Source organism: Mycteria americana, chromosome 1, assembly GCF_035582795.1.
Source record: "Mycteria americana isolate JAX WOST 10 ecotype Jacksonville Zoo and Gardens chromosome 1, USCA_MyAme_1.0, whole genome shotgun sequence".
Lineage (NCBI taxonomy): Eukaryota > Metazoa > Chordata > Aves > Ciconiiformes > Ciconiidae > Mycteria > Mycteria americana.
Genome location: NC_134365.1, coordinates 127,128,993 through 127,144,124, shown reverse-complemented (window position 1 = coordinate 127,144,124; position 15,132 = coordinate 127,128,993). Strand labels below are relative to the sequence as shown.

Below are 15,132 nucleotides of genomic sequence, written 5' to 3'. Positions count from 1 at the left end.
CTACTTGATCAATATTCGTCATCTGGAAAGCCACAAAGTCCATTGCTGTCATGTGGAATGGCTTTTTGGATAGTTAAAAAGTTGTGTGTTCCCATTTGACACTGGCTAATGTTGCTATGCCAGATCTGCGGATCAGTTCAGAACTGCTATTTTTCTCTGTATAATTTCTCTCAGGCTTGTCCCACAGGCAGGTTTATCAGAAACAATCTATGGGTACCGCAGGATGTGGAGTCACTGCAGCATTTTTAGTGAAATAAATGGACAACCGACTCTCCTGTAACAATTAAAATCTACAAATAGTCCCAATGCAGCAGGTAGGTATAACATCTGGCTACCAGAAAACTAGACTGAATACATGGAAAAACTAAACTTAAAACTGCACTTGTAAATACACGTGGTCATTTCTTTGAAAGGAACAAGTGTCACTGGTCAGTGGGAAATGCCTCCTTTTACTAGTAATGTTTTCCTTGAGAATTTAATTACTTAGGATAAAGGCATAAAATGCGGTGTGTATAACAAAATAAAATTCCATCTTCTCATAATCTCAGGTTGGGAACGTCAGTTTATAACCATCTGCCACAAGTTTATGTATTTTGTTTTCTCTGCCCTATGGGTAGACCTTCCCCCTCTGTTTTACTTTCAAGTGCTGAAGCTCTCAGAGGGCCGTTGCCTGCCAGCACACTCACCAGCCCCTTAGCACAAAGAACAGCAGATACTTCTCTGTGCGTCAGGAACCTGCTTTTAGGCATAGGAATGCTCAGACCTTGAATGCAGACTAGCAGCCAGCATAATAGCCAGCCTTTTTCAGACATACTTGTATCACCTCCCAATTGTTTTAAAACATCAGTTTAGTTGTGAAAAGATAGAAATACAAAATCTTTCCAGCTGAGTAGCAGCAGCAACAACGTTTAAAGATTGCCAGGCTTTTCACTCCAGTGGACGAGTTTTGCATTTCAGAAGCGGAAATTGCATAAAAGATTTTAGACACACACAGGTCCAAAAAGTACTGACTGATTCAGTACCAACAGCCACAGGTTCAAGGCTGAAATCTGGAGAGGACACCAACCAAAAGATTATTTCTAATAGCAAGAGCTTTGAAAGAGACTCATCCATTCATAGGCAAAGAAGCGTCGTGGCAGTTGTAGGGGAAATGGGCAGCCTCAAAGCCAGCAAGGCAGGCTAGGATAGATCCACCAAAAGATTTTTAAAATTAGTTTAAAACATCCTTCAGCTGAGCAGGGAGCTGACAGAGCTCTGCAAAGGGAGTGAGGCGGGGCAGCAGAAAGCTACTCTTGCAGGAAGTCAGGAAACCAACTTGAACTCAATCAAAATTTGAGAATACTGATCCATGAGGACAAATGGTTAAATGACAGAGTAATTCCTAAGGATAGAAATTTTATTCAATTACAAGAGCCTTCTTCAGTTGTCACTGACAAAGTTATCTACATACATCCTATTCAAAAAGTTAAATGTGAGGTTGTTTCTTTTTTGGATCAGCCTCTCTGATTTCATGGTATACAGTTCAAGCTCCTATCTTACCTGCCTTTACAATAAGACAAACAATACTGTATTATTATAGAGGTGCCTATAACTACAAACTCCATAACAGATGAAAAAAGGTGCTTTCTTCCACTAACCTTTGCATTTGGGATAGAACAGATGTAGTTCCTTACGACTGTAAGAAATGAGGCATTGTTTTAAGTAATTACTGGTTATTTATACAGCCAGGAAAATGAACAAACTGTTTTCCTATGACTTGAAACAAATCAAACCCACAGAAGAAATAAATAAGGTTTGGGTTTTTTGTTTTTTTTTTTTAAAGTTTGCAGCACATGTGTGTGTGGCGAAACAAGATCACATACAGAGATAGCCAAGTAAGTGTGAATTCAAGAGATCCAGCCAGTGGCTGCAGCAGATAGGAATAAAATTTAAGATTATACAACATCCAGTTTAAGATTTTTTAATCCAGTTTATTAAATATTGCTTTTTGGGGACATGTTTACAACAAGCCCAAATAAATTGTTTAAGGATTCAAAGCAGTCATATTAAAATACAGCTTCAATATAAAGTTTGTCACAGTTTTACAGTATTCAAAAATGACAGACCTGCCTTAAAAAAAGACTATTACACCAAAACATAAGAAAAACAGAAAAACAAACAAGTTTGGCATTTTCATAATCTTTATAGTATAAAACAGAATATTAAATCTATTACCAGCAAGCTGATACTTCAATCTATTACCTAGTCTGAAGTGTCTCCCGTTAAAACACACTATACAACAGCGCTATACAAAAGTCGTGGTGATACTCATTTGATGAAAGTGCATCCCTGAAAGTTTGCCGGTTTATTTATAGTCAGCTCTTAAAAAAAAGGTAAAATTAAAACGTCCTCTTTTAACCGAAGGCTTTACTATAGAGATATTTTTGTGGGTTTTATTTTTTTTTATTTTTTTTGCGGTTTTGTCTCACTTTCAGCCTTCTTTTAAAAGTGTCTAGGGACGCCCACCAGGGGGCAGCGTAAGATTAACCATCAAATCACGAACGGCTGCAAATATTGTGCATTCACCTGGAACAGGGAAAAGAGACAGGTTAGCATCGCTCCACAGACAGGCCTTCACCCGAACAAGCCCGCGAGGCAGCCCGCTACGCCGGCTCCGACCACGCCGGCACGGCTACTACCCCGTACGGGCAAGGGTTGACGATACGCGGTGACTGCGACCCGCAAATCCCAGCGACCTCCGAGGACGGCGGGATTTGTCATGATTTTAAGTGAAGTAGCTCCGGCTTTCCCAGCAGGACCGCTCTTGTTGGCCATGAAATTGCAAGAAGCTCTTAACTTTTAATTGCTTTGGAATGCCAGATTGGATCTATACTAGAATTTATCGTACATGGCACTGCAATCCGAATTCTTCTGTATGCTGTTAATTAAAAGCACTACATCTTATACAGAAAAAAACCCCCAACTTTTTCCAGTTCTGTTTGTATTGATTAAGAGCAGAAACTAAACATTTCGAAAGACTCAAGTCTGAAACAGCTGGAAGATGTTTTCTGTCCTCAGCCTAGTTTTGGAAACATTTCTAATTCCAAGACTGGGCAAAAATCAGAAATCTGTTTCTTTAAACCAAATTGCTCTGGCTCTACCCTTGACATCTAAACTGCAAAATAAAATACAGAGCAAAGGGACTTTTTGTTTCAAACAGCTGAGATCTAATACAGAGAGGAAAAACCAGCCACAGCTGTCTCAAGTTTTGAATACCAGCATTTTTTGACACACACACACACACATTCTTGAATAGCTTAAAAAAGTTAAAACCAATAGAATCAAAAAGGTTTAATTAGAACAACAAAAGGTGAAGTATTAGGCAGCTGTGACTTTCATCTACTGTTTCCTGGTAAGAGAATACAGTTAATAGCCACTCTCACACCCTGGTCACTGTGGGCTGAATTTTTCCTGTGTATTTCAAGAAACATCAATTAGAAGACACTGAATTTTGTTGCTGAAGGAGCAACAGTGTGAGCAAAGAGGTAAGAGCAGAGCCTACTGGGATGCATTAATCCTAACTGCCAAACTCGGGATTCCCCAGATTATTTTGGGCAAGTCATTATCATATCAAAGCTACAAATCTGGGCTAAATACCATCCATTGCATTACTGAAAATCAGACACTGAAAAATTCTTAGTCGTGAAGTGCTTTAAGAAATATCACGAGTCCCTTGAGCTCCTCCCTAAGGGTCACCTCCAGCATCTATAGGGACTTTCATTTCCTTACCAGATTGATGTCCACTACATAATGCAGGTTGTAGGCTTACAGCTCAAGTTTAACCCTATTATTCCAGGGCATTGATTCCATCTCAGTTCATATAATTACTTCCCCCAAATAAAATATTTTTTCCCATGGAGGCATAGGTAAAGTGATCTCAGAAAGACAGCGTACTCACAATGAGTCAACATTTTACTGTTAAACACAGCAGAATGTGTTTGCCCACAGATCTGAAAAGAAAACTCTTCCAAAAGAACTTACTTTTCAGGCACTACCATTTTATTAAGAGGAAAATTACGCTGAATACAAAATACTTTCTCACAAAGAGAGAAAGGTAAAAAAGATACAGCCAAAATGAGGCAACACTGATTACGGGTTACAATGAAAAGTGCCAGTAATATCACACGTGCATGATGGGAAGCCCTGGTCCTTTCTGACTGAAACAGTGAAAAAGTCCCTTAACCAAGCAAATTGCAGTTAGTGCAGCAGAAGAGCTAACACAGGTAGGAAAATCCTGGGTACAGCACAATAGCATCAGAAGAGAAAGGATATGCATCTGGGATTTCCCATGTACTGCTGTTGTAAAAGAAGTCTCCCAACTATCTACTTTCATCTGTTGGCTCTCCTATCACCTTTCAATGGCAAAGAAAAGAAGGTATCTTGTTCTCTTTTATTAGATATAATAATGTAAGTTTTGACAGTAAGAACACAGGAAATTGCATTTCAAGTGTCCTCAGGGAAGATCCTACTTTGGCTGGGTGGTGATGGTGGAATTAATTAATTAAATAAATAAATCCAGGCAGACTCATTCTTTCTTTTAGAAGTCAGAGGAAAGACTACTAGAAATATCCTCTGCTCAGCTACCTACATTCTTCTTTGCCTGGATAAGGTCCTGCTTGGGGCCACAAGCTCTTTTTATACACATTTTTTCCCTGTCTATACTCTGCTCCCTGTACTGCATTCCCAAACTACTTCAAAACTTGTGTGACAAACAAAAATTATCTATCCTATCTATCTACTGATCATCAGAAGACATCTCATCTGGGATACTCAAGAGTAGCTTTGACAATTACTCCCTATGCTGCGGTGTTTTGTGGAGGGTTTACCTTAAAACACAACTTAGTGCAATAACAAACAGCAAAACAAGTATCTACCCTTCCCCACACTAGGGGAACTCAGTGGGGAAGCACCTTCCAGAAGAAACACCTGAAGTTTAGTTAACGTAGCTTGAAATAAAAGTGCTATACAAACAACAGTTCTGTACCACATACAGAACTCTTACAGGTAACCCCACTCGCCCTCAAGGCTATTCTCTCTCCTATTTACCTACACTATTAATATATGTTAAACAGAAAATGCATGTTAATTTAAATCTCATCACAGTTTTCAGAAATGTATGCATATCCACACCAATTTAAGATAAACATTGCTCATATTCTAGCAATCGAAATAAACCATCAAGCATAGTTAAAATTACCGCATAACAACGAGATGAATAATTATACAGAAGTAGAATTCAACTGCTGGATTCACAACTTCAACCTATTCACTGGGTTATTGGAAAAAGGCTTTGTTCTTCAGCATGTAACTACAGCAGAACTGAAAGTTATTGTTCTTATGAGCCATCTGTGTATTAGGACCCCAAAGACTGCTTACAGACAACATGCTGCCCAAAGAACCTGCTACTGTTGTTCAGTGTTTCGATATTTAAAAAAAAAAAAAAAAAGCGCATGACAAGAGGGAAAGCAAAGCACAACGCTGCTCACAGTGCACTACCTACGGGCCAATGAACATTCAGAACAACCTATTTAGCTCAAACACTTCACAGCACGTTTGGTGGGCAGAACTGTATGCGCCTCTGTTAGTGTACACAACTGACAAAGGAGTATACAATCACTCCAATTACTTTTTAATCATTCACAGCACGTGGACAAGTTCCGATAACTATTTTAACATCCCTTTATATTCTACTGTTAAGGTCAATAACTTCATAATTAACCACGTAAAGTGATACTTGACCATAGCATATTTCTTGTGACTCATTCTGGGCCCATTTGTTAAAAACTATGATTCCTACTGTGCAGCAAGAATTGGGCCAACAAAAAGTGCATTCTATCACTTGGGCAGAACAGCAAAATCCAGCCTGAATCATCAGTGTAACCTTCTGCTGTGTTGCCAGTACTTGCTATTAAGTTATGTATTGCCTGTCACATGAGGAGTTTGTAATCACTAAAGAAGTATGATAGAAACCAAGAAGAATTCAGACTTAAGAGAGGTTTAGTTTTACATTGGAGATTTGTCACAGATGTCTGGGTGAAGAGAATATATCTACTGGACATGTACAGTACCTGTTCGTGGTGAATTCAGTTCAGCAAACCTCTTTAGAATATTGCTAACCATCATTGGAGCAGCAACAGAAGAGTTCTGCTGCCTGGGAATGTCAGCCTGTTGCGTTGTACCCGAAGCCATATCATAAATAATTGGGACAATAATACTAACAGCTTCCTGTGGGACTGTTGTTTTCTGTGTTAGCTGGAGCTGCAGGAAAAAACAAGAAGTGCGTTACATTGAACGACCACATACTTCAGTGCAACTTCTGATACAGTTAAACGCTCTAGGCCTACAGACAGCATGCACTTCCACCCCCTCAGTTTTCAGACATCAGTTCTGTAACAGAGAAGTTGTCAATCAGGTGTAGACTATTTTCTTCTCAAAAGCACCCTACAGTGAGCATTGCCTCAGAGACCACACTAATATAGATTTGTTCTAAACATCTCATTCCTGCTATCCTTTCCCAGCACCACTAATGTGTATATCACTTAATCTAGGTGGTTAGTGCCTCAAAGAAGAACAAAACACCCAGAAGCTGAGTATTCGAAGATACCCGCAGCCCAGAGGGAACTGAACTTTATATATTGTCAACATCTCTCCAAGAACATAAAACATGAAGAGTTGCTGTGCTTTTAATAGGAGGGAGAAGAGGATTACTAACTGAACTCATTACAAAAGAGATGCACGCAAATCTAGGCTTCTGAACAGCAGAACATTTTTAGCTATTACAGTTGTCAGATACAGCATGCTTATGTTTTGCTACTAACCCGTGATGATTTCAAAGACATGCAGCCCACAAAATTATAAAACAGATAGCTCTACTTACAAAAAACAACATTTTGGATTTCAGCACAACAGCAGGTGTTCCTGGAGGCGCAATTGGCGGTGCACTGGGAGGAATTGTTAAACAAAACTGCACATTCCATTTCAGCTGACTTGCCTGATCAGGAAACTGTTTAGAAAGAGCAGCACAGAGAAAGAACAGCAAAGGTCTCGTGTCAGTGACATACATGGCTGTGAACTAGGGAAGCGCTAGAAAGTAGAATGTGCCTCTCTAGCTAAACTTGCAGATGCTGCCAGGTTTAGCATAAGTCAGAATAACTCTGAAAGAATTGAGCATAGGGTAAACAAGAATACAATCAGAAAGATTCCAGCCAGTCTATGCATGTGCCTGTTGTGCAGTAACGTGCCTGCAGCTTCTCAAAATCATCAGTTTAAAGGAGAAATTTTGGGAGTTTCCAGGAGAGCTAGTAGTAAAATGAGAACTTCTTTATTAACACTAAATAACATATATATACACATTTAGACTAATTTATGCGTTTATAGATAAAGATACAGCACCTTTTTTTAAAATATAATAACCAAAGTTGAGTGAACTGAAGAGAGCAGTTAACTTACCAGCTCAAGTTTCATGATGTGTACGCAGTCCCTGAGGATATGCGTTGGAGCCCCTAGTAATTTTGTGAAGGCTATTAGGGTGTTTGCTTTAAAAGGTGGTCCTGCAACCTAAAGAAAGACACTATTTAGTACTACCTATTTAGATAATACCTGTATCATTTAATAAGGTAACCAGCATGCACAGCTGTTGATTTTATATTTTGCAGCCCTTACACATGCCAATGAAAGTCAGCAGTACCACTCAAAACACCACTAGAGATTAAAAGCAATGCACAAAAATTTAAACATTAATAATTTGAGTACATACCCTTGTTTCAAAGAACTTCTCCAAAACTTGTAACTCCTCTGATTTCCACTGTCCTGTATTTTCAGGTGTTACTTTCAGTTGCAAGGTCTGGTTGGTTTTGGGATTGAGAGCAACCCTGCACTTCAGTGCCTCCGTCTTAAACATAATTACACCCGGTTCATTGGAGTTTATTAACTGTAGCTGCACAAAAAGAAGTATCACGTTCAATCAGTCATTCGTTAAATAGCATGAACACACACACGTATTCACTCCCAAGACTGTAGTGATCAATCTGCCCTCTTTCCAGAAAGAAACATGTGGTATTTGTATACAGGTAAAATTGCCTTGAGAACGAAGCTTATGCAAGATTTGGCTTCTTTGTCACTGAATCAATGCCAAAGAAGCGAAGAGGCATACGTTGTCTGTCCCAAACCCTAAAGCAACATTCACGACTGAGCAGTTCAATTATTGTCAACTAGTAACTAATTTCTTGGGCACTCCTGCCAAGTAGTGGCATCCACAGTAACCCTGTGGCTGTTCTAGTTAACCCCCAACGGACATGCTAAACTCACAGAAGCCATGGCATCTGAAAATCTGGTCATAGTCGTGCTATCATGTCAGTTACCAAATTTCACCTGACCAAACAGGCTTTCCACTTCTAATTTGTGCGGAAAAGAAGCAGAACTAAATGCTTCTTCTAAATTTTGACACTTTAGACAGCAAGATTCAGAAGTATAGCAGAAGTCCAACAGCAAAGACTTATTATATTTGAAGCATTTCAGTTTGTGCCTGATTTGAAAGACATGGAGTACAGAAGCATGCAAAAGAACAGTTGTGAAGTCATACTCGCAGGTCAATGTTAAAACAACCTAAACCATACCGTTTCCTGTTGTATGATCCTCTGAAGATGCCTCCTCATAATAACTGATCCAAGGAATCGCTCAAGAGGGGAGCAAAGATAGCTGCCAGCTAGTCCCGGCACAAGCCCAGGGGTAGGAGAGGGCAATAGCAGAATATTCAAGGCACTGTGGGTGAGGATCGTAGGTATGGATGCAGCCCAAGAACGCTGAGGTAGTTTACGAGGTGGAGGCATGCTCGTCGGCATTGCTTGGGAACCTATTGATACGGAAAAAGTACTTGCAGTAAGGAAGGATTTAAGCTAAAACATAAGATACGTGTTTACTTTATTTGTTGTCACTATACAAGCAATGAGTTCTCTGGGCCAAAGCTTAATCCTTCTTATTTAAGAACTTGGCTGCCTAGTGATAGGCAACAGATAGACGAAGTCAAAGAATTAGAGTTTCAATGCTCCACACATGCAAAGAGTCTCAGTAACATTAAAATCTTATTCCCTTTTCCTGCAGCATGCCAGCAGATAGCAGGTTTGTACAACAAACTCAATGAGATGTAAAGATGGCTAAATCAGTTGTGCAAGAGCAGCATTACAACTCTATGATGTGAAAAGTTAGTATTTGGGTAGGCAAATATGCCTATCATTGCTTTCATTTCAAAGAATTTTCTCTCAGTCACGAAGCTCAATAGTTTAAGACTAATTTCTGCAGTGAAACAAGAGGTATCAATCCTGCTGAAGTTTATGCTGTATGATTTAACTCACTTTCCAATTCGTTACAGAAGACTTGAACGAGGACAGAATAAAGGCTTCATTTCCTTAGATATTTTACTGCACAAGGGCAGTAAGGACTGTTAGGCTGACACACAAAGAGCTACCAAAAAGAACAGAACTAGAAATGTTAAACATGAGTGTTTCACAGTCATAACACTGATAAAGAAACCTACTTGTTCCAGCTCGTGGGGAATGAGAGGCATCTGGGACAGGTGAATGAAGGGAAGGGTTGGCTGGTGACATTCCAGGCATTCGTGCTGCTGGTGATGGACCAGAGACCTGGGGAGATCCTGGCCAGTTCCCTGCACGCTGACTGGGTGACATCATGGTGTATGGTGAGCTTGGGTCTATGGTACCTACAGATGTTACAAGACCATTATTATTTTTTTTAAAAAGTACAAGGCTTTCTAATCTAGAAATCTAAAAAAGGGCTTACCAAAATCTGTAAAGCATGAAAGTGTCTGCAAGCTTTTAGACTCTATTTTACAACCATATAAAAAAACATAATGGGGGGAGGAATCAAGATATAGATTCAAGGGTTTTCTGGTTGTATTTTTTAAAAAGTAAAATAAAATTCAACTTTAAGGCAAATCAGCATGTTCAACATGTAACGGGATGTAAACTAAAAAGAGCTCTTGCCTTGGACTTCTGCTGCTCCTTAGCAAATAAAAGTGTCAGCTAGACTGTTCCTTATCTATTCAGCATCTTGCAGTTATCTCTGCAAAAGTATCTTTGGTTTTGTACGCTGCTATAAAGACTGGTCAGAACAAGCTTCTTAAATAGTCTGTTGTAGGTCTATCTCACTTTGTTCATCTTGACAGTTAAATTGGCGTGCTAAAATTACGATCTGAACTGTTCATTTATTGTGATCTATAGAATGGTTTCCAATGCACTGTGATTACAACAAACAATTGTTTTGGCAGCTTTCCGAAAAAACTTAATAAAGGAAACAACCAAACAGCACGTTGCTCGCATATATGTATGTCAAACCAGCAAGACTCTGACAACATTTTCAAATTGCAAGTATTTGAATTTCTAACCTGTTGCAGTTATTTTTCCAGGAAACATAAGCAGTGAAAACACATTAACTAATCTAACAAGAGACAATGCTCATTAAAAGCTGCAGCCATTGACCACACGGAATTTCCCCACATTAGTAAGCAGGAAAGAGTGACTGATAGTCAGTTTTTAAAGTATTAGGAACACCTCAACGTGCCATGCAGCTACTGTTGACTACTGTTAGAAGTTACACCATATGTATGAAAGCAGCTACTTAAGCCAATTACAAAACACAAATTTTTCTGAATTAACTTTAAGTCTGCTCCAGAAGACTTAATTTCAAGAAGCAAATGTGCTCTCCCTGTCACTATACATACACCTGCCAGTAAAGAACTCACCATGTGGGCTGGCAAAGTTAGCTGTTTGTCCCATTGTGATTCCAAGAGAGGAAGGTGAAGGAGTTGGACCAAAGGATGCTGGTGATGGTGCTCTTAAAGCTCCGCTAGGTGAGCTTGCAGCATGCAAATTTCCTAATCAAAGACATCACATCACTCAACATACACGTTTCCCATTTTTCTGTTACAATTTTTTCTATCAACTGCTACAGCTATCCCCTTTTTAGGGAGACAGCAAACAAGATTCATGAGGATTTGTTTTTGCACTCAAAGGCTGTATTTTGTACATGCATGAGTGTTATATTTTCCAGATTGATTCACCACACAAAGGAAACTTTCCAAGATACTTGGCTTGAAGAATGGCATTTCCCCCCTGCCCAGCCCTTCCCCAAATTTAAATATTTTCAGCTGTTGCACTGTAACAGCTGGGAGCAGAAAGCAGAGCTTTGGTGATGAAAAGCTTTTCTGAAAAAGCAGGTATTTAAAATTAACAGGTTTTGATCTGAGCAAGTCGTAAGCTGTAAGAATGAAACACTCCCAAATATTACATAGCTAAAGATGACAGTTCCGCTGAATGTTTTTTTAGCTTCAAAATGTACTTTCCAAAACATGCATGGCAGGACTGCTTTGCTATTTTTCCACAATATAAGGTGCATTCTCTTGGCTAATTTGGAGCTAAACACAGCTCAAATAATAGAAAAAACACGCACACACACAAAGAGCATTTCCAGTACATGATTAGCACACAAACTCTCAGCCATCTTACCTGGTGACTGCGTGTGCATCATAGACGGAGATGGCGTCACTGTGTTGTGATAGGAGGTGGGTGGTGAAGTAAGAGGATATGGTCCCGATGCTCCTGCCTGTTTTGCAAATGGCTGAAATTGTCAACACAGGACAATGAAAATCTTTGATCATTTTGTACTAAGACTAAAGTTAAGTATGTGCAGGAGAATACTAATGAGAGTTTGGTCCTCACCTATGAAATCTGATAGGTCCATCAACATAGTTATTTCATTCTTTGTATCACCTTGTTCAGTGCTTACTATCTTTTTCAGGGACTTTTTGCAGTTTTTCCTCAAGACATAATACCTCTGCACCTCATTCCTTTTTAACTGCCACCTTATAAAGAGAAGCCTCCTAACTCCCCCTCCCATCTTTTATCTTAAACAGTCGCTTTCCCTCCCTCAGTCCTTTGCTTCTAAGGCAGCAAGTCTCATGTGACCTTCCAAAGCTGCTGTTCATATGCTATGGGCTGTTTACACTGGAATGAGAAATGGCAAAATAAATTAATACATTTTGCCCCAAGAGGAATTCCACAGCAGAGCAGTTTTTTAGTCTCCCTTTCCATTTTTTACTGCTAATCCTTTTAGAATGCAAGTTCTTAAAAACCTACAGTTGTGGAAGACAATAAGCAGTTCTTATTTTGCCTGGAGGGTACCTGTTGTTGTGGTTGCTGTGGTGGCTGCTGGGGTTGAAGCTGTGATATCAAAGAATCCATCATGTCTCCTCCAATAGGAGAAGGTGGGTTATCGTCTTCATTTACAGATCGCCTTCGTGCATCTTGATTGCTGTCAACAAACATGTTCAGGAATGTCTGTGGAAAAATCAGTTTTGTTAGCAGTTTCCCCATCTAAAGTTTATTACATAAATGAGCACAGTATTCACTGAGCTCTAATACTATCTTTATCGGCTACAGCACATAAGAAACAAGCAGGTCTCTAGAACTAACTACTAGCGGGCATTCATTATGTACAGTATGAATAGTTTGCAAAATATATCAATTCATAAACAGAGCTTCTCAGTGGATATTTAAGCTTAATTTCCTTTTTCTTTAAAAAAGGGGTCTTGCATCAGCACCAAACAAGAAACCTTGCTCATTAACATGAAATATCTCTAGTTAATCGAAATACCAACATTTTTCTTTTTTCCTCAAAAATAAGGAAAAGCCTACACCTGGAGATAGCTGTTCCAGAATAACTCATCAGTATCCAGAACCTACCCGGGTGTTGTACCACACCTACAACTGCCCTGTTTGGGTAAGAACACCTAGGTCACCTCCATAGCATTCTCTTGTACCCAGAAGAATTTGCCACCCCTCTTGAATTACACTTCCTTGTCTTCCTTCCCAATTTCATTCTCTTATACTCTTCCACTGGTATCTACAATTCCCTTCCTCTTCCCATTAGCCTTCCACTTAGACTTTGTGAAAGAGGTAGATGTTTAGGATCAGCTAAATGCAGTACCACAGAATCAATGTTCAGTTGCAACTGTCAGAAGAAAAAATTAGCAAACTATCCTGTTTCGCAGTGGGTATCACTTTCCAATATTTCAGTGTAACTAGGACTGGTACAAGCTGCCCTCAGCTAAGGTATTCTGTCAGAGTGCGCACAGATTCATTTTTCAGGAAGAAAAAATGAGCACTGTATTCGGAAGCAAAGCCACAGGCTCCTGCCGTACACCGATGGAAACCGTTTTAAAAGAGAAGTTTCTGTCTAGAATCATCTGACATGGAGCATTTCCTCATCTGCAACATATGAGCACTGTCCTGCCACACAACATAGTCTGTTAGGAGCAGTTGTTGTTAATCCTGGAGAATACATCTAGCCTGGTCACAAAGCTTCAGCAAATTTTAACAAAAGGGTGCCTGAAGTAGCCTTATTAGTTACTTTATTACATAAAGTGTAATAGTTTTCTTTTTTTTTTTAAGGTTTAAACCTTTTTAAAGTTTTTTTTTTTAAAAAACCTCTGACACTTGATGCTAGTTTTCTTAAAGGAAATGCTTTAATTCAAACTAATTAACAAATCTACTTATAAATCAGAAAATTCCTTCTGTGCTCAGAATTTTGGAACGACTGCAGCTCTTCACAAAAAAGTTTCACAAAACTCTTCACGTCAGATCCATATTTCAAGTTAGAAGCTCACTTATTTACAACATGCCACAAAACACAGAAACAGTCACCTTTAATCCAGGCGCAGGGTAAAAACCTTCAACTATTTTGCTGTTGTCAAAGAGACTGTACGCCCCATCGCGTATCGCTACAACACCACGACTCCGGCAGTAGATGTCAATGCAGTACATATTCCTAAAAGCCAGCCTGATATGCGTGGGTGACTGTGGCAGAATTGAGAAACACTGATAGGCAGTGTTGGTGCGTTGAGTCAGACCCAGCATGGGCACAGTTGGAAGTTTGTTGATGGCATTTAATGGAGCCTGAGTGTCAAACAAAACCTGAAAGAGAACAGATATTGAGAGATCAGGTAGCTTACCTTTAAGTAAAGCTCAGGGAAAATGGGGCATAGGAGGGATACAATCTTCCCCAAGCCACCTTCTGCCAATGAGATCCATAAACAATCATAACACACACATGTAATTTTGAAGAGAACAGTTTAATCAGAATTCAGCTCTTAATTATCTTGCACTTTTCTTGAGAGAAGTTTTTAAAACATTACCTGTAACAACTGCACCACATTTGGTGTTTTATTAAACATCTCCTGGAGCTGGTGCAGAATTGTGTTGTGACAATTACTGCAACCTGAGTTTGGGCCAACAGTTCCCAGTGAAATGTGGAACTTCTGGAGTATGGAGTTCCACTGAATGCTGATCTGCAATGTCAAGAACATAAAATAGTGTTGGAAACTAGAATGACTACGAGGCTATAACAAGAAAACTGGTCTGCTGTCATTTTTATCAAACACCTCAACAGATTCCTTACTCACCTTCCTCAAAAGCTGTTGAGGCTCTGAAAAAAAAGTGCTGTTAGCTTTAATATCCATTTAGCTAGGTGGATTGTTGGCAACCACAAAACTGGGGAATTACTTTAGCAAGTCAATCAGAAAGAACAAAAGCCTTTTCTGCCAAAGGTGAGATCGAGAAAATTAAACTTGAGATTCATGCTGCAGAGAACTGATTAATGAGTTGCTGGTGGATTGGTTTTCTCAGTCACATCACACAAAACCGAGAACTGGACATGCTAATATGTAAGGAAGTGACATGCAAAATCCACACTGCTACTCTTGCTACTTATTAACTGTCCCAATAAAATGCATATAGAAATACTCTTAAAAATTCAGCTTAGAACATGAACACAAAAACCTTCCAGGAAGCAAATTTCAAGTGCATCAGCTACTTTGCACTGGTTGCACACAAAAATACATTCTTAGTCTGTAATAAATGTGCACTTACTTCCTCCGCTACCTTGCATTTAATGCAAAGCTGTGAGCAAGTACACAGTTATCAAAGTAATTAATAAGCTGTAAATTCAAATACTAAAGAGTAAGCCGGAGTTCTGAACAAGTGAACAGCACTGCTACAAAATAATTAAGGACTGCCTCATTGG

The 15,132-nt window shown here is 39.3% G+C and overlaps 1 protein-coding gene across 2 annotated transcripts in view; it reads right to left on the bottom strand.

The window, feature by feature from the left end:
• Nucleotides 1–2,428: 2,428 nt before the first annotated feature.
• Nucleotides 2,429–15,132, bottom strand: part of MED14 (mediator complex subunit 14) — a 37,910-nt gene continuing 25,206 nt past the window's right edge. Inside the window, exons 20-31 of one of the 2 annotated variants that reach the window (XM_075520264.1) lie at nucleotides 14,246–14,398; nucleotides 13,755–14,024; nucleotides 12,234–12,389; nucleotides 11,559–11,670; nucleotides 10,796–10,927; nucleotides 9,572–9,754; nucleotides 8,655–8,890; nucleotides 7,796–7,975; nucleotides 7,489–7,596; nucleotides 6,917–7,042; nucleotides 6,108–6,297; nucleotides 2,429–2,565 (exon numbers count right to left, since the gene is read on the bottom strand). In XM_075520264.1, the coding sequence (XP_075376379.1) occupies nucleotides 2,492–2,565; nucleotides 6,108–6,297; nucleotides 6,917–7,042; nucleotides 7,489–7,596; nucleotides 7,796–7,975; nucleotides 8,655–8,890; nucleotides 9,572–9,754; nucleotides 10,796–10,927; nucleotides 11,559–11,670; nucleotides 12,234–12,389; nucleotides 13,755–14,024; nucleotides 14,246–14,398 (1,920 nt within the window). In that variant the 3' untranslated portion in view covers nucleotides 2,429–2,491. The remainder of the gene's footprint in view (nucleotides 2,566–6,107; nucleotides 6,298–6,916; nucleotides 7,043–7,488; nucleotides 7,597–7,795; nucleotides 7,976–8,654; nucleotides 8,891–9,571; nucleotides 9,755–10,795; nucleotides 10,928–11,558; nucleotides 11,671–12,233; nucleotides 12,390–13,754; nucleotides 14,025–14,245; nucleotides 14,399–15,132) is intronic. The other variant, XM_075520272.1, reaches the window with a different exon arrangement.